At 32.5% G+C, this 26,534-nt stretch overlaps 2 protein-coding genes across 2 annotated transcripts; one reads left to right on the top strand and one right to left on the bottom strand.

Annotated features, from left to right (window-relative positions):
- The first annotated feature begins 8,236 nt into the window (after positions 1 to 8,236).
- On the top strand, positions 8,237 to 11,860 carry LOC100786411 (sucrose transport protein SUC8). The gene is made up of 4 exons (XM_003548030.5): positions 8,237 to 9,818; positions 10,849 to 10,912; positions 11,128 to 11,171; positions 11,319 to 11,860. Exons 1-4 carry the CDS (start codon positions 8,574 to 8,576, stop codon positions 11,499 to 11,501), a joined length of 1,536 nt encoding a protein of 511 aa, XP_003548078.1. The 5' UTR covers positions 8,237 to 8,573; the 3' UTR covers positions 11,502 to 11,860.
- Positions 11,861 to 16,247: 4,387 nt separating this feature from the next.
- Positions 16,248 to 18,531, bottom strand: LOC100798776 (sucrose transport protein SUC8). The gene is made up of 4 exons (XM_006599386.3): positions 17,220 to 18,531; positions 17,040 to 17,103; positions 16,781 to 16,824; positions 16,248 to 16,647 (listed from the first exon to the last, which is right to left on the bottom strand). The coding sequence occupies exons 1-4, from the start codon at positions 18,411 to 18,413 to the stop codon at positions 16,465 to 16,467; spliced, it is 1,485 nt and encodes a 494-aa protein (XP_006599449.1). The 5' UTR covers positions 18,414 to 18,531; the 3' UTR covers positions 16,248 to 16,464.
- Between the last annotated feature and the right edge of the window lie 8,003 nt (positions 18,532 to 26,534).

Genomic DNA, 26,534 nt, shown 5'->3' with positions numbered 1-26,534 from the left:
CCTATGTTTAAACTCGTTGAGACTCTGCACTTAGAAAGTAAAAACAAATTTTATAAGATTTTGTAAAAGATAGCCAATAGAAAATTGGAAATAAATTAATTTAAGGGTTAAAAATTAAAACGGTGGTAATAAAACGTTGTTTTACCTTATTCCAAATAAACTAAAGTGATTTTGTATTAAAAATAATTTTTGGAAATTTATAATGAATTTTACAAAATTGCTGCGTAAAAAGCAAGTCAAATAGTACTAGTTTTAGCACACAAACTTTTAAAATATTTATTTAAAAGGTTAATTCTATAATTTTTATTTTAATAGTTTTTATTATTTAATATTTAAGTTTATATTTCATTAAAATATTAATTTTTAATTTATTTTGTATTTTTAATTAGTTTGACAACTAACTAGCTAGTTAATAATGGTTATTTTAATGAAATAAATTCTAAGGAAAAAATGTTCATTTCACTGAAAGATAATTATTTATGAGTGAAAAATAATATATTTTAATTGGAAAATGCTTTAAATTCCATAATTGAAAGATGTTTCTAATTATTAGTAGATTTTCCTTGGTTTTAAATCAATAGCTAAAGAAAAGACAAAAGAATGTAAATTCAATTTGTAAGTTGTGGTTGCTTGATGAGACCCTTAACCTAGTGTCAAAAAAAGGATGAGGGATGACAATGGATCTTGTGGAGTAAGTGCAAGGTTGTAGGTAAGATAATTATTGATGGATCTTGTACTATAATTCAAGTAAAAGGTGGATGAAGATAGACCTTGTGGCGTAAGTGTGAGTTTGCACGTAAGATAATTGACGGTGGATCTTGTATTGTATTGAGAACAAGCACGTAAGTTGGGGTTGTTTGGTGGGATCCTTAACCCATTCACAAAAAATGATGGTTGGATAGTTGACAATGGACCTTATAAGATAAGTAGACCAGTGAATCCCAAATTATTAATCAAGGTCATTACAAACCTTGTGTCATGGTAAGTCACTACGACCTTTTCATAGATTAGGGTTGGGGTGCTCCTGATGGCTTATGGCACATTCCATATTTAGGATCCATGAAATCCATTGTTGTTATCTTTATCATGTTATGGGACATGTTTACATTGGTTATTCAATCTATTGAAAATCTCCAAGAATTTGATCTATGTGAATTGCAATGTTGTGATTGTAAGCACTATGAGCATATAAAAACATGACCCTTATTGGAAAAACTTCAAATGAATAAAAAAGATTCGATTGAGCACTTTTGGTGAAGACAAAGCCAACAAATGAAACACTCTCAAGACATGTCAAGTCAAAGTCAAAAAGAAGGTTAATGAAGTCAAGATTTAAGCCAAATATTGAAGACCAAAAGCTAGAGTCTTAAATATATCTTGTAAGTTGTTTAAGTATTAACTAAGAGGAGCATTAATGATCATTCTAGGACTTTAATAATAGGTCTAGATCAACAATAAACAAGCAAACAAAGTTTTTGCAATGAAATTAGCCTAGAAGCTTGGGAATTGGTTTTTAGGCTAAACAAAGACACGAGACTTCAGTCCAACATTGTAGACTTTAATACAGGCAAGCTCAAAATTGAATTTGGTTTTCCAAAATTGAAGATTGTATGCTAAATTTTGAAAGTAATCTTTCCATAATTAAATCTATCTTTTGGAATACGAGTTTGAAAACTTTTTATGTCTAGAATTATATTGCTTCTTATAATAAGAGATAAATGGTGTTTTTATTTATTTATGAAAATCATACTATTAAGGATCAAATTCTAATATATTTTTTTATAAACAATGGTTGACACAAATGGTAACAACTTGTGTCCCTTAACCAAGTGGTATGAGATTCGAATCCTACGAAGATTTGTTATTGCTTTTGAAAGGACAACTTCCTACTAATACCATGGTCAACAAAAAAAAACTATAATATTTTCATAAATACAATTCAATGTAAATATGAAGTTATGTTTAATAGTCAAAAACAGAAGAAAATGCACAAGAAATGTAGAAGAATCCAAGCCTAAATTTCAATCCTTTTGATATATCTTCATCTTGTCAATTTTTCCAAAATTCATTCAATTCCTAAATTTTTAACTTATCCTAGTATTATCAGGGCACTAAATTCTTTGTTTGGAGAGACAAAACCTACTTTGATGATCCTTTTTCCTTGAAAGGATTTAGACTTTGAACATCGGTTAAGGGATATTCATGGTGAATATAAAAAAAATTCCCACAAAAAATTATAAGCTTATTCACATATAATTCTATGCCTTTTTTTTGGAGTATATGTGTATAATAGTTGTACATAAAGGACCCCTATCTATTTTTTGCTGGTCCCATAAAATGTCATGACTAAACTTGGTTCACTCTTTAACCAAAAGCTACATCTAGACCCTATACCAAAAGGATTTCTACTACTAGCACATTTTACAAGAAGTATTCTTTGTAGCGTCTTTAAGCCTTTACAACACACTAATCTCAATCCAATATTACTAACCCAAACATTCTTTGTCACTAAGCCTCTTTAGGCTTTCACAAAGATCATAATTTTCTTTTACAAAAATAACTCACAAAAGTAAGGAAATCAAACTTAGGTTCAAATATTAGATAACTTTGTAATTACAACAAAGTATGAAAGTTAAGAACTTAAGTATCATCTAATGAATACTCAAATAACTTGCTTGGAAATATTCATTTAGGTCTCTTATTCTCTTGATAAAGTCTTTCTTTTATAAGCCCGAGAGAAATAATCATTAAGATGAGGACTTTTCTCATTTTGATTATCCAACAATTGGATGAGGTCCTCCTTCACGTAAAGCAAAAAGGTCATGTATGAATCGGAGGATAGAAGCATGATAACATATTGTTTCATTTTCAATTTATCTAAAAGGAACATTGTACTTTTTCGGTTAACTGAAAATTCTTTCTATTTTCCTCTTCTTTATCATGCAACATGGGACTACTTTGATAAGTTGCCTGATTCACTTTGCTCAACATGTACTAAAGAGAGAATTGTTGCTTTGTAACAAATGAAAGCAAATATGAGAAGACTTGACAATTTAATAAACATGTCAACACCTAGCCAATTTTTCAAAATCATTTTTTAATCATTGAAGTTAAAAGAACATATGTTGTCCAATATAGTTAAAAAACACTTAAAAATTAACTAAGGTCCATTTAATAGAAATAAATAAAAACATGCATTAGACATTTCTTATGAAGCTATTTTCCAAATGCACCATGATAAAGCTCTAGGTTCAGATGGATTTAATCCAACTTTTTACCATAATTTCTGGGATATTGTAGCTTGTCAATGGGTTCGTGATGGGGGCCTTTCCACCTAACGTGACAGACACTACCATTGTTCATATTCGTAAGGTGGATAATCCTAGAGGTATGAAGGATCTTAGATCCATACTTTGTGAGATGTCGTATACAAGATTTTATCTAAAGGTTCTTGTTATTAGGATGAGGGAGGTTATTGATAAATGTGTATCTGAGGAACAATTTGGTTTTGTGCCTGGGAGATCAATAATGGATAATGCATTGGTGCTTGTTGAGGTTTTACATTTCCTAAAATGTAAAAGGAAAGGGAAGAAATGAGATGTGGCTCTTAAGATTAACATTAGTAAGCTTATGATAGAATGGATTGGGGTTATATGTGTGCTATGATGATCAAGCTAGGGTTTCATGGTGATATTGTTAACTAGATTATGCTATGTGTCACCTCAGTCTAGTTTTTTGTGAATGTGAATGGTGAGATGATTGGTCTTGTAGTTCCACATAGTGACCTTTTTTAGAGGGACTCACTTTACCTATATTTATTTATACGTTGTCTTGAAGGTTTATTTGCATTGACTAAGGATGTTGGAGGGAGAGAAATCTTTCATAGGATGAAGGTGTGTAGAGGTGCCCTTATTATTTCCAATCTACTATTAGTTGATGATAGTTTTGGGTTCTTCAGAGCATAGGAGAATGAGACCCTATTTATAAAGTATATTCTTGATGAATATGTTGTTGCTTCTAGTCAGTTGATTAATCTCCAGATGTTAGAAGTTATGTTTAGCAACAATGTTGACCCCAATATGAACAATTTGGTTATATCCATCCTTGGGGTGACTAAAGGGCTAGGCAGGGGAAAGTACTTGGGATTCCTTACTGGTATTGGGAGAAACAATAAAATTTCATCAAGGATAAGGTTTGGAAGAAGATCAACTCGTAGGGAAGAAGATCAAATTTGTTCTCCAAGCTATTCTCATGCATTGCATGAGTATCTTCCAAATTCTCCAATCACTTGAGGATGAACTGCAGAAGATGATGAATTCTTACTGGTGGGGCAACAAATGTAGAGAGGCAAAAGACATAAATTGGTCGGCATGGGATAAACTATATGCTTTGAAGGAGGATGGTAGAATGGGGTTCCAAAATGTCTTTGCCTTTAATCTTGCCATGTTAGGAAAGTAGGGATGGAGAGTTACAATTGTCCCTAATGGTTTGTCATTAAGGATTTTCAAAGCCAAATATTTCCCAGGAGGGGATTTCATGGAAGCATTGTTAGGACATAATCCATCTTTTACTTGGTGAAGTATTGTCTCTTCTAAGGTGCTATTGAAGGAAGGATTTTGGTGGAAGTCAGAAGATGGGATGAGTATTAAAGTGTGGAACCAACCATGGTTGAGGTCCACAACCAATACCTAAATCTAGATTCCTTTATATCCAGGTATGGAAAATGTGAAGGTAAATGTTCTTATAGACAATCCGTTGGATGTTTGGAATGTACCTCTTATTAATCACTTATTTGAGCCTGGGGATATGCAAGCTTTCTTGCGAGTTCCAATAGTGGATGTCCCCAGAGGAGATATGCGTATTTGGGATCATTCTAGCTATGGAGGGTACATGATGAGAAGTGCCTATAAACTGATCTTGCCAAAACTCACAAATTTTGATATGTTACGTATGCATGGTGATTGGCACCTTACTTGAGATTTGAATATCCCTCCAAAAGTGAAGGTATTTTTATGGTGGTTGTGTAGAGATTGTCTCCCAACCAAGGCCAGACTTTGCTCCAGGGGAATTCATTGGCCTTCAATTTGTCCTCCATGCGAGCATAATGGAGACTACCTTTCACATGTTTTTTTCATGCCTCACAAATGAAGGTTGTTGGGAGCATGTGCAGATGAAGGAAGTTATTGTGGCTTGTTCCCTATAGGCCAAGTCTAGCCAATAGATGGTGCTCTTGTTGTTGTATTAGTTGAGTATGGACAAACACAAATGCTTTCCTATGTTGCTTTGAGCATTTGGCGAAGAAGAAATGATATGTTGTGGGAGATGATAGATGTCTCTGATTTTTCTGTTGTTCACCATGGAGATGATTTATTCCATGGGTGGGCCAAAGCTAAACTGAAATCAAGCTTCTCGAATGTTGAAACCGGCCAAGCTTCAATTGCTAAGTGGTTTCCCCCACCCTCAAGACATGTCAAGTGCAACATTGATGTTATTTTCTTTCATAAAGAAAACATCACAAGGACGGGGTATTGTGTGTGTGATCATGAGGGCACAATTGTTGGGTGCATAGATTGAAGAACTTCGATTATGGACATTAAGGAAGGAGAAACATGGGTCTAATAACGATTATGAAGTTTGTCATCTCCCTTCGTTTGCAACACATGAAGTTCGAGGTCAGTTGCAAGATTGTGATTGATAGATAAAATTATCTAACACACCATTGATGATTTTGTGTTTGGCAGCTTAATTCAAAATTGTATTTGACTATTTCAACAAAATCCAACATTTTTTTATTGGGTTGTAAAGAGACAAGTCAATGGGTTGTCCATGAAATAGTTAGGGTGACACCATTCTTTTTTAGTCTCTATAGTTTCTATCTTGTTACTTCTTATATTGAGGAAGAGTAATTGATTAGTAATAAAATGAGTTGAGTTTGCTTTTGTAAAAAAAAAAACACTTATGAATGAAATACGAGTATTGGACGATCCAATACATGAAAACAAATATGACATTGAATGATCTGCGTTAATCCTTTACGAAACATATATTTAGAGCATTGTATGTTCAAAGAGAAAATTTAAAACATATGTATAAATCGAATAATGTTGCTAAAGAATTTTTAAGCAAATATCTACACATATAACATACTATCAAATGTTTCATATTTTTTTTAATCTTTATTATCATCAAAACATTTAGGATTAGATGCCTTATATATCTTTGGTTCCAACACAGTTAGGTCGGATTTAATTTTTATGTTTCATAATTAGATGCAGTTACCTTGACCAAATGATGTTGTTTAAAGTAAAACTGGGTTTGAATCTTTTAATTAAACATGGCCATAGGTTTAAATTTTATAAATAAAAAAATATTATTTAAAAAAGATTTTAGTAAAATTAATCAGTGAAATTTCTTAACGAATATTAACTATCAATAAAGTTAGTAAAATTTCCATACTATATAATAACATGGTGACATGAAAGTTGCAGTCATATCAAGCCTCATTTATGCTTTAGTCGATTTATTTAAAATTTATCTAAAGCCAACCTATTTTTAACATCAAATAAGAAATAATGATATAAAAACAAATGAAATTTTCTTCAATATTCATCTTTTCATTATAAATTAGATTATTCTTTTTCGTAAAAAAGTTATGTAAGCACAATTTTTTTGGTATAGGTATGCACAAATATAATATGACTAATGCTCTATTTGTTTTAAAATAATTATTAGTTTTTTAAATTTGAAATTATTTCTTACTTTAAAAAATTGTATTAATTACTTTTTTTAGCAATGCTATCTTTTGTTGTTTCCACCAATTGAGATGGTACAAACGATAGAGAATAAATATAAACAAATAAACTTATATAATTTTAAAAAATATTGATAATTTTTTAATCCTTGTTCTAAGTCATGAAGATAACTATTTTAAAATGGGAAGCATATAAATTTAACATGAATTTAAAGTTTTAGCAATCCCAAAAGTTCGTGGAAAGGGTAAACTCGACTTTCTCATTTTAGATATAGTCCGAGGAGGTCAATCTAAGTAGAAAACTATAATCAATACTTTAGACTTCGTATCATATTTTCATTGATTCAAATTTTCATGTAAAACATTCTTTTCTACTTAACTAAGATAAGCAACAATAATTGATTAAGGACACTTTATCATACGATATATGTATCCAAATTTTAAAATGACACTTTTAATAGTCTTCTAGAGAAATTAAATTTTATTAATTCAATTATGGCGTTAAATGTTTTGATGAAATATATTAAGACTTTTAATTAAAAATTAATTAAAATTTCATCACATTATTTTATTTAACATATAATATATTATTTAAGTAAGATTTTACTATTAGATTACACATTTAGAACCTTTTGGATTATCTAAAATTTTTTCTATATACCATGATAAAAAAATAATAATTAAACTCTGATTATCTTCCTAAAATCAAATCATAAATCACAGCCATGATACATCCCCGCCAGCTAATCTAAATCGATCTCAGTATTCCCTCTTTCCCTCTGATCAGTGCATGAATCCTGATTCTTCAAATCATTATTATTTAAAATTACTTATGCAAACTCAATTAAAGTTATTTTACATGATATTAAAATCTGAAACTCCCCTTTTAATTATGCAATTTTTTATCCCAGGGTAAAGGACAAAGTCTGCACTATTAGTTAGGCCTCCCCCAGTCCGTGTTCCAGGTCTATCTTTGTCTTTATCATCATTTTTCAAAACTCCTATGGCTGTTAATACTAATTAAGTCTCGTAATATTCGTTGCCAAACAATAACTCCGTTATCTTAATACCCAAAACGCACCTCCCTCTTATTTTAACAGTCACGAACATAGCTCAATCAACTCATGCATCTCACTGTACATTTGTGTCCGTATTTATAGTCTGTCCTATCTCTTAACTCATTCTCATACTCCAGTATTAATATATCAACATCTAATTGTTATCTCTTTATTTTTTAATTATCATATATTCTATTATTTATCATACTTACATTTTGATGTTTTTTTTTTTTCTTTTAAGTGTCTAGTGAGTGACACAAGCGTTCAATTCACACATCACTTTTCCTACTCCTAAATGTTTAACCGTGAAGAACAAAATTCATGCATTAAAGTTAAAGGGTGTGAAAAGATAAATAAAAGCAAAACCCACAGCACTTCGAGGAAGCAGCGAGAGTAGGACCAACTTGCATTTTGAACTCTCTCTCTCTCTCTTTCTCCACGTAATAACCCTCTATACCAAAGCAACCTAAATTAACTGAAAAAGCGATAATAAACTTTAAAATTATCCATCATCATAAAATTATATATCCACACATCTTAAGTCATACTTCCATGTCCATGCCAAATTTAGTCCAACCCATTCTCCCCACGCTATAAAATCCCCCCACTCCTTCTTGCTTCACACAACATATCTTTCTCTTGTTCCTTCTCCTTGTGATCTTCTTCAACCTTCAGAGTGAGAAAACACATTCAGAAACCACGTTTCTCTCTTCTTCTTCTTCTTCTTCTTTTTCTTCTCTCGAGGTCATTATTAAGTATTCACCATGGAGGCACCATCTCCCACCAAACCCAACGACCCAACAAAACCTTCCAACACTTCCACCACCCTTAGTCTGGAGGCCGGCCCGGCCCAAGCGAGCCCACTCCGAAAAATGTTTGCCGTGGCGTCCATCGCCGCCGGCATACAGTTCGGGTGGGCTCTCCAGCTCTCTCTTCTAACCCCCTACGTTCAGCTTTTAGGAGTCCCCCACGCGGCGGCCTCCTTCATCTGGCTCTGCGGGCCCATTTCCGGGCTCGTGGTACAGCCCATTGTGGGCTACTACAGCGACCACTGTACCTCCCGCTTTGGTCGCAGGCGCCCCTTTATTCTCGGGGGCGCCTTAGCCGTCGCCGTCGCCGTGTTCCTCATTGGTTACGCAGCCGATATAGGATACGCGGCGGGCGACGACATATCGAAAACGACCCGACCCCGAGCGGTCGGGGTCTTCGTCATAGGATTTTGGATCCTAGACGTGGCCAACAACATGCTTCAAGGACCCTGTCGCGCCTTTCTAGCAGACCTAGCTGCCGGCGACCAACGAAAAACAAGAATTGCTAACGGTTTTTTCTCGTTTTTCATGGCCGTGGGCAACGTGCTAGGTTACGCAGCAGGGTCCTACAAAGGTCTCCACAAGATGTTTCCCTTCACGGAGACCAAGGCCTGCGACGTGTTCTGCGCAAATCTCAAGAGCTGCTTCTTTTTCTCAATCCTCTTGCTGCTGTTTTTAGCAACGGTTGCTCTGCTCTACGTAAAGGACAAGCAAGTGGAAGCACGGGCCTTGGATGACGCCACGCAACCCTCGTGCTTCTTTCAGCTTTTCGGTGCTCTGAAAGAGCTCAAGAGACCGATGTGGATGCTGATGCTGGTGACAGCTGTGAACTGGGTGGGGTGGTTCCCTTACTTTTTGTTCGACACCGATTGGATGGGGCGCGAGGTGTACGGTGGTCAAGTGGGGGAGGACGCGTACGCCAATGGAGTGCGCGTTGGGTCGCTAGGGCTGATGGTAAACGCCGTCGTTTTGGGCTTCATGTCGCTGGCGGTGGAGCCGTTGGGGAAGATGGTTGGGGGAGTGAAGAGGCTGTGGGCGATTGTGAACTTTATTCTGGCAATTGGGTTCGGAATGACGGTGGTGATCACCAAGGTGGCGGAGCACCAGCGCAAGATGAATCCCGCCGCCGTGGGTCACCCCTCCGAAGGGGTGGTGGTTGGGTCCATGGTTTTCTTTGGGGTTCTCGGAGTTCCTCTTGCGGTAATGTTCTTCTCTCTTCTCTCTCGACAACTACGCCTAAATCACTGCGTTTTTTTAAGTAACATTTAACAAATAATAACAAATTTTAACTTTTCCTTTTAAAAATTATTTCAAATCATTAGACCATCATTAGGGTGATTTAAATTTTATTAGAGGATCAGAATTAATTCTCACAGTGATACTGAATTTGATGTTTTAAATAAAATTTTGAGATTGAACCTTAGATAAAAAAAAATGATTAAAGATAAGAATAATTGAATGCGCAATAAGAAATTTGAGATATGAAAAAAATTAATCAGAGAGTGTGTGGTTGTTTTTCGGGGTTGTGTACTTCACGTTTTTGTTTTATTTTTCTTCGTACTTGGTCAGAAATGATTCTGGACGGTAATTTTAGTGGGTGTTGTTATACAGTAGGGCCCTTCCCAGTTTTATTATTTACACATTTTTTATAATAAATTTTATCAAGTTATTTTTTCTTTTAATTTTTAGGTTTCATAGAGCAGTGTATTTTTCTTTTGAAAATATTTAATTAGATTTTTGAACTAAAATAAAATTGTTATTGAGTCCATTTTTATAATTGAGTTTCTCAAGTTTGTGATAGTTTTATTAATTTGAAGTACTCAATTATAATTTCTTTAGAAAATTAGCAAGTTAAAAAGAAAAAGTTTTATTGATTACTAGTTTTGTATTGAAGAATCTTGAAAAATCTTAAAAGGTAGACTCTTTTGACCGGTGGAGTTTCAGTTTGGACTTCATGTCAGTCTAATTTTTTTTGGCAGGTATTACCTAATTTATGTCTGATATTGCATAATTCAAATAGAGATTTAAAAAATGATTAAAGATATATGACTTTTTTTTTAATATGAAATAGAGACATGACCTTTATTCTTGATGTGAAGATAAAGTCACATAAAAAACGAGGTTTACAGGACAATTATAAACATTGAGAAGCATGGAAAAAAGTTGAAATCCTTGAATAATACCCAGTTGCCTTAAACTAATATACACTTTTTGTTGTTCTTGTGTTCAGATTACTTTCAGTGTTCCATTTGCTCTAGCATCAATATACTGCAGCGCTTCAGGAGCAGGCCAAGGTAAACACACCAATTCACAACTTGTCAGAATTAGATTATTTTAATTACAATTTATTTATACTTAAATTCATAAAAGTAACTTTAAATATTTTACTTTTCGCAAATTGGGTTATACTAAACACACACTCAATTAAATAAATTCTTCTCAAACTTGGGCTAATTCATGTAGCCAATTGGGTTTTACACTTTCACTAACCTTTTTTTCTTTGCTTCAGGTTTATCTTTGGGAGTCCTCAATCTTGCAATTGTGGTGCCACAGGTTAGAATTCACTTCCTCGTATATTTAATTTGTCTGATTCATATCTCTGAGAGATTAATCTTTGATTCTGGATCAGATACTCTGAATAAAGAATAATAAAAATTATGCAATTATTTGATTATGTTGTATACACATGTGAATGTACAGATGGTGGTGTCTACATTAAGTGGTCCTTGGGATGCTTTGTTTGGTGGTGGCAACTTGCCGGCTTTCATGGTGGGTGCCGCGGCGGCCGCATTGAGCGCCATAATGGCGATTGTCTTGCTGCCAACTCCAAAGCCAGCTGATGAGGCCAAGGCTTCAAGCATGATGGCAGGGGGCTTTCACTAGTTAATCGAGTTTTGCATGTTTCAGTTTTGTCCCCTGCTTTAATAGGAAGAAACCAAAAAAAGAAAGTAATAAAAGAAGAAAATTTGGATAGTCTTTTAAGATTTGAATTGAAGCTGGTGTGTAATTAAGTAATAGACCCACCAAGTGCTACATTTATAACCTTTTGTAGCACCCACTGAACATAGTAATTGTAGAGTTTGGTGTGATTGTACATAATTGCAGTGGTTGGAACTTGGAAGACCCTTCCTCTTGTATAATTTTAGTCTGTTTCAGTGTTCAGAGGAATGTGGTGATTAAGGAGGAGTCTTAGTTTTAAGACTTTATATCAATTAATGATAATAAGGGAAATGCTACTTTTACAATGTTCTCTCAATTACTTATTTGATAGTTTATTTTTCTCTTATTCCTTTTCACATTGCTTATCTTATTTAATTTGAAGCATAAAAATAACATTGCCTATCTTATTTATACTTTTATCTTCTTTACTTATCTGCTTCTTTTTATGTAAAAAGTATTGTGAGAAAGTGTTATAAAAGTTATAATACTCCTTTAAATAATGCTATTTTCACTCACTATTGCTACAGAATGTTTTTTACATTTTTTGTCTTAACTGTCATATCATTTTCATTTCATATTTTTTTCCTTATTAAAAAAGTTATTATAACTTAATGAATGTAACCTAATTGGTAACATACACTTTTGTGGGAAATAATATGTGAAAACATTTCAGAATAAACAGTTGTTTAGGAAAACAAAGATTAATACTCAAAATTATTAATTGTAATCAAGTGAAAACTGAAATACTATAACCAAAAACTAGAAGTTGGAGGAAAATAAAAATAAAAAATAAGAATACTCTTTTTTTAACCTTCATACAACACAATTGATTATTTGTGATTAAATGATATAATATAAAATTATTTTACACTATTAATATATAGATATTAAACTAAAAAAAGTCCTTATACTTTAATGACACTAAACTCTCGTGCTAAAATAAATATGGGTTTTGGATTGATTATGATATTTGGGATAAATTTGAATATGACATGCGGTTTGGGTTACAGTGAGTCAGATTAAATTTGTTTGAATTTAATTTAAAATTCTAAAATGATGTTTAAGTGCAATAAAACTTTTTTTTTACTTGAGTGATTTTTTGCTAGCTAAGGCCACTTCTAAGAAACCAACAAATCTTAAACAAGCAATTTTTACACTTGTGTTTCTTCCTTAGAAACGCTGTTAAACACATACAATAGATAAAAATTAAATCTTTGATGCCCCTAACAACGGGGAACAATAATAAAAAAAAAAAAAAAAGGAAACCTAACTTTTGTGCGGCGGTTGGAGGGGACGATTTGGGTTACAATTCGGATAAAATTAGAAGATTGTTATCTTTTTTTTTTCTTTCTTTCTTTTCTTTTAATATTTTAATTTATTATTTTAAAAAATAATTACACATAATAGATGGTAACTCGTCATATACCAAAAAAAAAAAAAAACTTATAACACGTCCACTTCGTGCATTTCGTACCTCAATCCGTTCTTATCATATGGCACCGCTGAAAAATAATTAATCATCACGATTATATTATTTTCATTTATTTAACTTCAAATTTTATTAAAGTCTTTCGTGAAAATTGAATACTAGATATTAATTTTAATGGTAACACTTAATAGTGGTTGGGGGCACTAACTTTCCTTGTCTGATGTCCTTTTTGGCATTTTTCTCTTACAAAATTTAGAAGATATGAGCAGAACAGTTGTCTTAGGTTTTTAATTGGACAATCTCCACCACAACAACTTATGAAACCAGCCATGTTGGGTAGGTTAACATTTAATAACATGTAAAACCAAATCCAAATGTTATTGGGCTGGGAAATACCCACCCAATGGCTGGGCTAAATTTAATGGGGATAGTTTTGTACGTAGGGGTAGAACGGCAAGTTATGGCTGGGTCCTTTGAGACTCCCACAAGTATTGTTTCTTTGGCTTTCTATGCCATCAATATATTAGTATATAACTAAAATTTATAATAAATACAAAATTTAAACATAAAAAATAGATTCATAATCAATAATTTAAATTATGGTATAAAATTATTTTAAAATAAACATAAATATAATTAAGAAAAGTGATAGTTTGAAATGGTTGACAAACATATCTTTCGGCTAGTTGCAAAGATAACGTGTGAAATGCGCATTCCAAAGAAAAAGAAAAAAAGAGAGTAATTGAGAGAGTGAAGTAAGAGTCATATTCTCCAACTGGAGGATTTTAATTTGGATAATCCTAATTGTTATGAAAACTGTTTCGTAACATATCAGGAATGCGTTCACTTCAATTGAAATCTATTTAAATAGTTTATTTAAATTTTACTTGAGATTTATTTGAAAGATAATTGATGTCGTTGATTCAAAATTCGAGTGATTCTTGTTATTTGGTTTCGTACCAAATAACATTGTTGTTCTAATTTATACTATAGGAGTAGGTCAGTAAAGTTTTGGGCCACGGTTATTTCATATTAAGTAGTGATCTCTAGTTTAAATCTTGATTGAACATGTAATAATTGTCTAAAATATTTTGAGAAAAAAAAAATTTACAATTAATAATAGTCTGTCTTAATTTAAATATAATTGTCTATTAGAGAATATTTGTGGTATCATAACAGAAATAGTACAATAATCATGTTAGAATTTTTTGAATTAATCTATATTTTATTGATGGGTGATCTTGGGTTCGTAAAATGGGTTAAATGAGTAGTTTAACAAATTTTCAATGAGAGCGTATAATACTATATAATTTTTTAGGAGATATATGATTGGCTAGATGAATGAGAAGGAGGCACTTAAGGATCAATGAAAAAGAGAAGAAAAAGGTGTGTAGGTTCAAATTCTTCCTATTAATATTTTTAGTAAACTAATAAAGTAATATTTGTCTGATTCAAAAATATAATTTTTTGAAACATAACTAACATGTATGTTTATTGGGTTTGGGCCCAATTAATTAACAAGTGCATTTTTTTATAGTTATTAATAGAAAACTTCCATGAGATCGAGTAAAATAATAAATAAAAGTGTTATAAACACATTCTTTTAAATAATGGATTAAAGTGTGTAAAATAAATGTATTCTTTGTATTTCTCAATAATGAATTTAAGAATTATTTCCGACGATTATTCTGTTAAGTATTCTAAATTCTACTATATATTTGATTAACCATTTATATGTAGGTTATATTAGGCTTAGAATTATAAAATTTATATTGTCAACTATTTAATTTGAATTTTGTGAATTTAAGAGTTGATGATGTGAATATTGGGGTTGCCTAACCATTGTGAGATTATGCTCGAACAAGACAATTCCCATTTAGGTAACTGATTTAGAGTATGTTTGAATAGAGAATTTTAAGTGAGGAAAGTAATTTATTAGAGAATTTAAATTTCTATAATTTAGAATTCATTGTTTGGATGCTTTTTATGAAGAATTTAAAATTTTGAAATTTTAAAACAGAATTTTAAACAACTAAAAATCTGAAATTTCAATTTCCTTCTAAAAGGTGAGAAATTGAAATTTTCTTCTTATAATCTTCTTCAAGAAACATCGTCTGAACTCCTAAAATATCGATCGGGTGTGAGTATAGCGAAACACGTATGACTAGCACACCAATTATATTTTCTCTTTCTTTTTTCATTCATTTTTTTCATCCTTATAATTTTAATTTTTTTTATCCAAACACAAAATTTTGAAAATAAAAGAATTTCAATTGAAGTATTTGAAATTCTTATAATTTAAAATTTCTCAACATTTTAAATTTTTTTATTCAAACATAAGGAAAAGATTATGTGTCTCAATTGCGGGTTCTTAGTTCATTGTAAAAAGCTTTCTGACAGTTCTGTGACTGACCCAGGTATCTAAGCTATGCTACTCTTCATAACATTTAGAGTAAAGAAAAATTGTAAATAATTGTTTTGAAATTGTGATTTAAAATAACTATAACCGATTTTTCATAAAACCAATTCAACAAAAACCAAACAGGTTTTTGACAAAAGTAGAGTGGTCCCATTTTGAAATACAATTTAAATAATTGGTTTAAAAATGAACTTGATTTGATATTCCATGAATCCAAACCATGCATGTCTCTGTTTTTTATTATATCCAATTTATTAGTAAATAATATAGATTTATTTATATAATTAATTTGAGTAACAAATTAATATTTTTAAATATACAAATTATATTACAATTAAAATTTGATAAAAAAAAATAGTTGAATAATGGGTATTTAGGATTCCAAACCTGTTTGAGTTTATACTGATTTTAATTACAAAAGATCGGTATTGAATGTAGTACATTATAAACAAATATAATTAATTTATATTTTACAAATTATATATACTATAATTAAAATTTATTATAAACAGATATATTTCAATATGTAAATTATATTTTAAATTTAAAATAAAAAATTTGAATTTTAATATAATATTATTCTTAACTGATAAGATTTTTAAAAAATTATTAAAATTTAATTTAAAAATAAAAATAAAAGACATTGATTGGAGATGATTGCGAGTGTATTATTTCACTAAATAGGGAGTACCGTGTGAAATACAGATCAAAATAAAAAATATGCATATATTGATGAAAAGCCTAGGACAAATTATATACTCTACTTTTCAAATATTTCTTTTATAATATGATAATATATATATTTATTATGATATTTTTTAATGTGTGAAATAAAAAGATGTATGTTTAATGATTTTCTATTCGGTATAATTGTCGCACCAAAGTTTACAAATTAATGTTTGTCCTTGGACATAAAGTGGCTATGGAAGCATCTAAAACCCATGTCTAATACCTAATATACACATGCACACACCCACTTCGAATCTAAAGACTAAGTTCTTTTTCCCATATCAAAGCAAGGTTGAAAGTGAAACATGTAAAGCCCTATAATAGACACACTAATGCAAACTTCCCATGTTGAGGCTAGAAGCCCTGACCTCATCAGCTTTCTTTGGAGTTGGCAGCAGAAGAACTGCTAATATTGCACTCACGACGGCGGCCACCGCACCCAACACGAATGCAGGCAAGTTTCCACCGCCGAACAAGGCATCCCAAGGTCCACTTATGGTTGATACTATCATCTGTATAAACCAAATAGGTAACTCATCGTTAGATTTTTTTTTATTCTATTTCAGGCCAAATTCAATATATTATACCACTTGCGGAATAATGTAATCAAATGCCATATTTATGAAGCACTAAATGGATTCTAACCTGTGGAACGACAATTGCAATATTAAGGACACCCAAAGATAGACCTGAAATTTTTTTTGAAACAGAAATAAATGTTATACATTTTGGTCTATATGAAATTATATCTTCTGGTCAATTTCCATAATAAAAAACTATATACCTTTTTTTTGTCTGTGTAAAACTTTGTTTAAAAAATCATTTGATAAAGCTTAACTTTTGAAAAAGAAATAATTTTTTTAAGAGAGTAATGATATGACTTTGTGTTTTGCTTAATTATTACCTTGGCCTGCTCCGGAAGTGCTGGAGTATATAGATGCTAGAGCAAATGGGACACTGAAAGTAATCTGGTTACACCCAAAGAAAGCACTAATTAGTTTAGGTTTAGGTAAAATAAAATTGATATGCATTACTAGTCAGGTCCAATTTATTTTTTATAAGAAACAAGTTAAAGTGTATTTACCGCAAGAGGGATTCCAAGGACAGAGAAGAAAACCATGGAACCAACTTTGATACCGAGGGAAGGGTTACCAACCAAAGCAGGGTTGAGAAGACGTTCATGCTCAGCGATCTTTGTGATGAGAACGGTCATTCCCAAGCATATAGCCAACAAGATGTTAACGATTCCCCACAACCACTTGATTCCCCCAACCACACGCCCCAACGGTTCAATTGCCAATGACATCACAGCCAACACCATCGCGTTTAACATTAGCCCTAGAGAACCTGCATGAACTCCCGAATCGTACGCCTTCTGCCCCACGTCACCACCATACACCTCACGACCCATCCAATCGGTGTCGAACAAAAAGTAAGGGAACCACGCGATCCAGTTCACGGCGGTCACCAACATCAACATCCACATTGGCCTCTTCAGCCCCTTGAATGCAAGACAAAGTTCTCCGCAGAAGCACGAGAAGTGTGTCTTCTCTGCATCTTTGGTTTCCTTCTCTGCCTTTGGCGTGTAGGGAGTTTCTTTCACGGTAATCAGCACCAAGGTGGTGAGGACCACCAGGAGGACGATAGCGAAGAAGAAGCAACTCTTGAGGTTTGCGCAGAAGACGTTGCATGCCTCGGTTTCCGTGAAGGGGAAGAGGCGGTGGAGGCCGTCGTAGGATCCCGCAGCATAGCCCAGGATGTTGCCGACGGCCATGAAGAAAGAGAAGAAGGCGTTGGCTGCCTTTGTCTTTTTCTCATCCCCGGCAGCGAGGTCGCCCAGAAAGGCACGGCATGGACCCTGGAGCATGTTGTTAGCCACGTCGAGGATCCAAAACCCGATCACGAAGATCGCCACTGCACGTGGCCGAGTCTTTTGGGTCAGGTTGTCGCCTGCCGCGTGTCCTATATCGGCCGCGTAACCAATTAGGAACACGGCAATGGCGACGGCCAAAGACCCGGCTAGGATAAAGGGACGGCGACGACCGAAACGGGATTGGCATCGGTCGCTGCTGTAGCCCACAATGGGCTGCACCAGCAGCCCAGATATCGGGCCACATAGCCAAATAAATGAGGCCCAAGCGTGCGGGACGCCTAGGGTTTGAACATATGGGGTGAGAAGGGAGAGCTGTAAGGCCCACCCGAATTGGATACCGGCCGCCATTGATGACACCAAAATCATTTTGCGTAACGGGTTGGGTCCTGGTTGTGGCTCCTCCATTGTTGTGAGAGAGGCTTAGAAATTCAGAGAGAGAAAGAGGCTTATTTTTTTTTATTTTTTTTGAAATGTTTTCTCTTTCTCTCTGTGAAAGCCTCAAGGAGGAGGAGGAGTGTGTGTAAATGTGAGAGGGTTGAAGAGTTTATATATGACTTTTAACATTGGGATGAGTGGTTCAAAATTTAAGATAATAATAGGATTTGTATCGTATAGTAATTAGCTAATGGTGGCAAAAACTACCCATTTTTTACGTTGCATGTGTTCTTTAAGGATAACTAATTGATAATTATGAATGGCTATGTTTATCCATTGGCGAAGTTGGGTTTACTTTCTGCATTTTTTGTATCCTAATTCTAACCGATATTGTGGTCATTTTACTAAATTTAATCTTTGTGGATGTCATCATTTACGTAAAAGTTTTGGATAATATATATATATATAGTGATTCTAATAGTTGAGTTGGATTTGATTTATCTTGAATTAGAAACCTAGGCTAAATTATATGGAGAAAATTTGGGATTGTTTCAGGGGATAAAGAGATAGGAAGTATATGTTCTAGAAGCAATGACGATTGAGGGAGGCAAAATTTTGGAGTGTATTAGGAGAAGAAGAGAGGAAGTATATTTTGTGTCGACTACTTTGGTGAAAAGGTGCCTTTTTCTCCGTTTCTTTTTCCTTCGTTCGTTTATGCACAGCAATTGGCAACCATGGGATTGGGGCCTATGGTGTCAAATTTAATCAAGAAAACTCACTTTATTTGACTCGCAGCATAGGGAGAGGACCGAAAGGGTTACACTGTACGTTACAGCTTTTCGGCCGATAAAAAAAAAACCGTTACCGCTTTTTGTTATCTTTTTTTCTTAAATAATCGAGTTTTATTTGAATAAAAAAAAGATAATACTAACAAATTGTTTGTGTAAGTAAATTTGAGTTTGTGTTTTTTAATAAAATTTCATATTCTAATCTTATAAATAGAAAAAAGTTTAATTAAAAAAGAAGACTCCAATAATAATAATCAATTAAATTTTTTGACCATAATTAATTAATTATCAATAAAATTAATAGATTTTCGACAGCAAAAAATAAGTTAAAAAGAGTTTGAAGATGTGGATCAGTTGAAGCCTAAATGCTTTGTCGATTAAAGTTTCTTGTAGAAGTTGTGGTGTCCATGGAAAGATTTTATTATTGTGCATATTTTAGGGGGGAAAATCATTTTCCTTACTGTGTGGGATAAATTACGTGGTAAGAAAGTAGTAGATATAGGGCATGATTTTTATGTGGATTGGTTATTTGTAGGGGCCCTTGGATTATGTATGATCATTATTTAGTTGTTAGGCCACGGATACCATACTTTGTCGCTTTTGAGATTAAAATTGAAAGCACTTCAATTTGGATAAGGTTTTCATGCTTTAGGATGAAGTATTATGATGATAGTATTGTGTTAGCTTTGACAACCATGGTTGGTAGACTAGTGTAGGTGAATATTAGAAACATTGATGCCTTGAGAGGAAAGTTTACAAAAGTGTGTGTTGAGATTAATTTGAGTCAAACAATAGTGGGTAAAGTGTGAAGTGAATCCGTTGGTCACTAAAAGGGGTTAAACAGTGACACTCAACAAACCTTGGCCTTTTTCTACAAAATGAAAACATTGCTTTCGATATATATCATCAAGCTTTTGCTTGGATATCAAAAGTTTATTAGAAGGGGATGCTTCCTTTCTTGTTTAAGGTATCAAGCGATAAATCAAAGTATATTAAATATCTTAAAGGGTGTTACTTCTCAAGATATCTAGAATCTGATTCTAAAGGGTGTTACTAATGTTACTTCTAAAGTTAAAACCTCTTTGAAAATTCTTGTTTAAGTGTAAAGAATAATAACTTAGCATATATTTAAATACTTCTTAAATGATTGATGGAAATGAAGTAGACCAATGCATGAGAAGCATAAAAGAAAAGGAAGACAGTATACATAAAATTTATATTAGTTGACCCACAACTTTGGGTTATAGTCAATCCCTACAATTATAGGATTTTCGCTAATTAAAGCGCCAACAACAAGGTACTTCCTTAGGATTTTCGCTAATTTATATTGTTTAAGCCTTTGCAGACTCTTCACCTAGTATTATCTAAGCCTCTCTAGGTTTTATCCAAGTATTCTATCAAAAATTCTCTTCAAGCTTCACCCCAAGTAATAATTACTACTCATTAGCTCACACAATAACTAGTATGATCACTCGAACTCTAGATGCAACAATCCCCTAATTGCTCTTTTAAGATTTTTCCCTTTCCTAAAAGGTTCTTCTTAAGAACATACTCCTATGACACCTTCGGTATGCTCTCTTTAGTAAGGTTCCTTGAGTGGAGGTGATTACAAACACTCTATGGGTTGGAATAATTTGGCTTCAAATCCTAGAGTGTTTGGGCTAAAGAAGACAAGTATTAGAAGCAAATTATTTCTTTTTATAGCTTGACTTCTTGATATTACATTATTTATCCTAATTTTCTTCCTTTCAATATGTCCAGGTTCTTTATAAGTATAGAAGTATTTGTTACTAGTTGTTGAAGAAAATTAAAGTCCAAGTGAAACTGTTGCAAACTGTCTCTTTCACATAGTTGGTTGTTGGTTGTTTCCTACTGCTTCTAAACTTTATATGTTGACACATCTTCTTCCTTAACTCTAATACAACAATGCATAAAAAATAGTGCTCGCACAAGGGTAAGTATACCTCATGCAATAGTTATTAATTGTTATTCATGAGTTCTTAGTGCATTGAAAATTTCTAAGAAAATAGCAATGTGCCTTCAATTTATGGTTCTTTTTGAGGAAATTGTAAATATTTTTATTCTTGTGTGAATTTATAGAGTACAAATGTCATTTTTGTGACCTAATGTTGAATTCAACTTAGTTTGTAGGCTAAAGAAGAAAATGTGTAAAAAGTTGCTGATGAACTCACTTAGCGAGGCAGATTGACTAACCGAGCCTTATTTGATAAGCGAGGCAACCAACTCACTTAGCAGATGCAAAATCCTAGAAGAGGATAAGTCAGAGATCAGCGCGCTTAGCACACAGCCAGCCCGCCCAACGAGAATGTTGTCTTTTCTCGTGCTTAGCGCGCCCAAGCTCGCTTAACGGATTTTCACTTACTCTCGCTTAGCGAGACACGCTCACTGAGCGAGCCTTCGTGTGCTGAGAAGTCCAAGAGCCTTTAAAAGATTGAGTTGGTGGGAAACCAAAGGTCACCAAGCTAGACACGACTGAAGCTACGTGAAAGCAGAGAGAAGAAGGCAGATAGGCTATAGAGAAGACATTCTTTTTAACCCTTTTCCATTTTCTTTCACAAAAACATTCATTTTTCTAGTTGTATGAAGCATTTCTTGTAATGGAAGGCTTGGAACTTCATTATTGGGGAGTATTCTACTGAACTCTCTTAATGTAAACCTCTAACTATCTACTTAATGTTATTTTCTGGTGTTCTTTGCTTCTATCTGCATATATTTTACATGCTTGTGGCTTGATCATCCATTTGTATGTTTAATAGGCTTTTGAGTGTTGGAAAATACTTTAAAACCTTAGAACTTGATAGAGCAAGCTAGAGGCCTGTGTATCTAGAAATAGAATGCAGTAATCTAGTATGTTTTGCATTGTGCGTGTATTGCAATTCTTTTAGAACGAGTTTGTTGGGGAATCAAGAACAAAAGCTAAGAGAGTTAGGCTCATTCTTGTGAGGAATCATGGTTTGAGTATCTACTTGATGCAAGAGCGTTAGAATAACGTTAAATAGAAAAAAAAAATTATACGGCAAGAGAAAGTTCAGTAGAAGACTCCCCGACACTTTTATCTTGATATTTATCGCATCTTTTATAGCTTCCAGTTTATTTCGTAAGTTGATAAGTAGAGTAGTTGATTGTAGAAAATTAAACCATCATTGAATCTTTATTTTATTTCAAAAGCTAAAAAGTGTTTACATACTGAATATACATAATCTAAGTGAAACAAATTCCCTGTGGATACGATACTCGGTCTTACCGTTTTAAATACTACTTGTGCAAATCGGTACACTTGCCAATACACGAACAGTAGTAACCCTAGAAACCAGTTGTATTCTCAAATAATCAAAATTATTAAACTAAACAGTTGAGATAATTTAAAAAGAAGATTGAAGTATTTTTGTGGCTTTTGGTTTTTTTTAAAAGAAAGCTAATAAACTATCACAAAAGAGAGATTTAAGTGATATTGAAAACGACTAAGGATTATGATTCACTAATACTAATTTTTCCCTAATTATATTTCATATGAAATTCTTACCACATTTAATTATTGATTCCCAAAGTCAATCAAAAGCCTATGATCAAGGTCTAATGTTTCTTTTTTCTTTAAACCAATACTTAATTGATTATAGATATATTGATTTAAGTCAAAGGTTATAACCAATTCCAAAGGTTGATCAATTAAGGATTAATTAATCCATCGAAGATTATCCAAACAATTTTATCATATAATTTGGTGTAAAATGGTCTCTACCTATGTCTACCAAACATACAGAGATGATCACCACAATACATTTGATTAAGCATAAGATTGATCAATTTTCAAATAAACAATAAAAATGAGAAAGATGATTAATTAACATAAAATACTAAGGAATTTCATTAAGAACATAGAAAAGGGTAGAATTGGACAGTTACATCATATCTGCCAAACTTGGATGATGCTTATGATCAAAACAAAAGTAGAAAGCCTATAAGAAATTAGCGTAGACATACCACAAGGTAAAAACGATGATCACGATTCATCTTCACAGTGTTGTCCATACTTCAAAACTCTCAAAACCCCTCAAAGTGCTCTAAAATTCGTAAATTAGGTCAAATATGTCAAAGTTACAAAAAAACAATCCTTATTTATTGTTTCTTAAAGATATCAGCTAGAAAGGCACACTATAATCGTGCTTAACTCCACCACAGTTGTGGTTGGAAACTTGTGATGTTGAAGCTTTGGTGTGTTGTAGAACAACTACAACCTTTATGGTGTAGACTATGGTCCTAGTGAATTTACCATGATCGTTGTCAAAAGTTGATGTTGTTTAGATGGGATGTCATTATTTTGTCATGGTCATACTGCTTACGATGATAGTGATGAATGTACCACGATCATAGTCAAGTGACAGAATTCTTCAAATCTTTAGGAAACATGCAATTTTCAAATCTTTCACTTTATTGAGCAACTATACTTCTACAAGACAAAACTTGTGTTCAAACGTGAGTTCTGCAAAGAAAAAATGCATGAAAATGACACAAAAACTCACACATACTATCACTCAAAAAGTAGTTTATCATACAACTTGCACAATTTGAATTTGAAATTGTGATAGTTGGTGCTCGTTATTGTTACTGGCTCATGACTTCTCTTTCTTCTTCAGCTAGTCTTTTTGTAGAATCTTTTGATAGCATTTCTTATGGTAATTGCAATGTTGATGCAATGATCTTTTCTTCTTTTGGTTTCTTTGTTTATAATCTTTTGTAAGTTTTGTGTTTATTAATTTCTTGCATGTCTTTTGTAGAACTTGTTACTTTTGATTCAGTACTTTATTACACTGATACATGACATCTAACTTTATTTTTGGTTTGTGCTTTTGAACAATATAAACTTCAATGTCTTTATTCTTTTGCTCAACAGTTCCACTTCTGATGAAATTCAAGCTATGTGTATATTTTGATACTACTCTTGACTAAAGATATCTTTAAATCCTGCTTTTGATCATACACAACTTTTAATCTTGTTACACTTTGATTTGAGAAAGCATAATTAGTCTTTCATGCTTATGATCAACTTTCTTTCTAGTATTCTTGCTTCTTATGTTGTAAAGTCTTTGTCTAGAGTGTGGGAATGATGCAAATTAATGTTTCACACCTTTTCTTGAAACTTTTTGATCAAGTCTTGCCTTGACTCAAGTACTCAAAGCAAATCATTAGTAGCATGGAGATTTAGAATTTACTTCTCAAAAGTTTGTTTTCATTAAAACATTTGAGTTTAGAAAATGGTTATACTTCAACAAAGTTTGGTTCCACAATTTTGGTTCAATGTAGAATATGAAGGTCTTCATATATTTGCAAAAGATGTGAATTGTATCGTCATAGAGATAATTGTTGTCTACACACTAAGGCCAAAGCACAAAGATTGGTAATCAATTCACAAGAACATGAGAAAAATATAGGGACCTAATGAGAACACAACGATCAACTATGACATTAATGAGGTCATTAATAAAGATAGTGGAAATAAAGGGCAAATGAGGAATTGTATGGAGATTGGATTGTTGTTGCTAAAAGTAAGAAACAACAAAAATCAAGAACCTGTGGTGATGTGGAGTCATATAGCCATAGAGAACACTAAGGTTGAAGCACAAATGCTAGGTTTTCAGTTCACAATAACATGAGCAGAATGTGGGGGACCTATTGGCAACATGACAATCAACCCTAGGATTAATGAGGTCATTAATGGTGACAAAGGAACTAGAGGGTAGAAGAGGAATTGTTTGGAGATTGGATTGTTATTACTAAAAATAAGAAACAACAAAAATAAAGAAACCACAATGATATGGAATTGTATAGTCCTAGAGAGGGTAGTTGTTCACACACTAAGTTTGAAGCACGAAGGCTGGTCATCAATTCACAAGAACATGGACAAAACATAGGGAACCTAATGGCAGAATGACAATCAACCCTAACATTAATGAGATATTAATAGGAATAGAAGAAATAAGGGGCAAATGAGGAATTGTATGGAGATTGGACTGTTGTTACTAAAAATAAGAAACAACAAAAATCAAGAAACCGTGATGTTATGGAATTTAAAGGGATTGTTAATGTTGGGCGATAATCAGGTGGTAACAAAAAGTTTTAAAAACTTTTGAAGGAGTTAAGTTAGCATAAATAAATGTTCAAAAATGTAACTCTAATATTGGTAAGGCTCCATCTATTAAGGATCAAATTAAGGGAGGAATATAAGCAAAAAAGACACTTCCTAATCCATGTCAAAATAAGAATTTGCTGATGTCTTGATTAAAAAATGTTGCACATGAATCATGTCCATCTTTATATCTTGAAATAAAAATTATTATATCTTGCTAGACTTGTGGAATTGACCTTCCACTTATAGGTGCTCTAAGAATCCTCCTAGACTCTTTCAAATTCACCATCTTGTATTTTAAATATGTTTCTTTATTATGGTATGTTTTTTTGTTTCCTATTGTGTTTGACCAATAAAACAAACTTGTATTTATGTTCTTTGGATAATCTAGGAAAAAGCTTTTTCTTCACTTTTGTAATACATATTGATGAGTTAGAGGTTGAAATTTGAAGACCTAGGCTTACCAAGTTGAAGGAGGGTCACTTGTAACATAACAAGACGATGTGACTTATGAATAATAAAAAAATATTAAATAATAATAATAATAATAATAATAATAATAATATGTTGTTGTTGTAAAGAATTTAACAACCAAAATACTTATTGAAAAATATAGTCACTAAAAATATATAATTTTAAAATTATTATTTATACTTATTACTCAACTAGTGAATCAAAGACTGACATAACAATCCCTAATTCTTTTTTTTAAAATTAAAAATAATATATTTTTGTGACAGATTTAGCTACCAAGTTACTTTGGTAGCTATATAGAGTCTGAATCATTTACAAAATCTGTAATCATAAAATGATTTTTAAATTAATTTTTAGGTTTAATTACTCATTTAATTAGTATAGCTTCTAAATTTATCAATTTTAGTCCATAAATTTTTTAGTTTTTAAAGTTTACATTTTAATTCTCAAAAGGTCTTTGTCGTTAAAAATTTTAACTAACGGATTAAAAAAAAATAATGACAGATTCATCTTAAGAATTAAAATATAAACCTAAGAATTAAACAAATTCATTTCAGGACTAAAAAATGCACTTATTAAACTTGCGGAACTAAAACTCCACTTATTAATTATATAAACTAAGATAGATAAGTTTGAAAATTATAAAAACTAAATAATTAATTAAACTTATTTTTTATATCACAACCAACTTTGAGACCGCATTAGTTTACTGCTGTTTTTGGTCGCAAATATAAGAGACAGTTA

This window comes from Glycine max, chromosome 16 (genome assembly GCF_000004515.6).
Source record: "Glycine max cultivar Williams 82 chromosome 16, Glycine_max_v4.0, whole genome shotgun sequence".
Lineage (NCBI taxonomy): Eukaryota > Viridiplantae > Streptophyta > Magnoliopsida > Fabales > Fabaceae > Glycine > Glycine max.
The sequence above is the reverse complement of the archived record's forward strand: the minus strand, read 5'-3'. Positions and strand labels throughout refer to the sequence as shown.

Excerpts from the sequence above, each read along its gene's own strand:
- LOC100798776 (XM_006599386.3), bottom strand. The coding sequence starts at position 18,413 with ATGGAGGAGCCACAACCAGGACCCAACCCGTTACGCAAAATGATTTTG. Across the intron at positions 16,825-17,039 it reads CACTTCCGGAGCAGGCCAAG|GTCTATCTTTGGGTGTCCTT; the intron begins GTAATAATTAAG and ends AAAAAATTTCAG. Across the intron at positions 16,648-16,780 it reads TTGCAATTGTCGTTCCACAG|ATGATAGTATCAACCATAAG; the intron begins GTTAGAATCCAT and ends TGGTTTATACAG.
- LOC100786411 (XM_003548030.5), top strand. The coding sequence starts at position 8,574 with ATGGAGGCACCATCTCCCACCAAACCCAACGACCCAACAAAACCTTCC. Across the intron at positions 9,819-10,848 it reads TTCTCGGAGTTCCTCTTGCG|ATTACTTTCAGTGTTCCATT; the intron begins GTAATGTTCTTC and ends TCTTGTGTTCAG. Across the intron at positions 11,172-11,318 it reads TTGCAATTGTGGTGCCACAG|ATGGTGGTGTCTACATTAAG; the intron begins GTTAGAATTCAC and ends GTGAATGTACAG.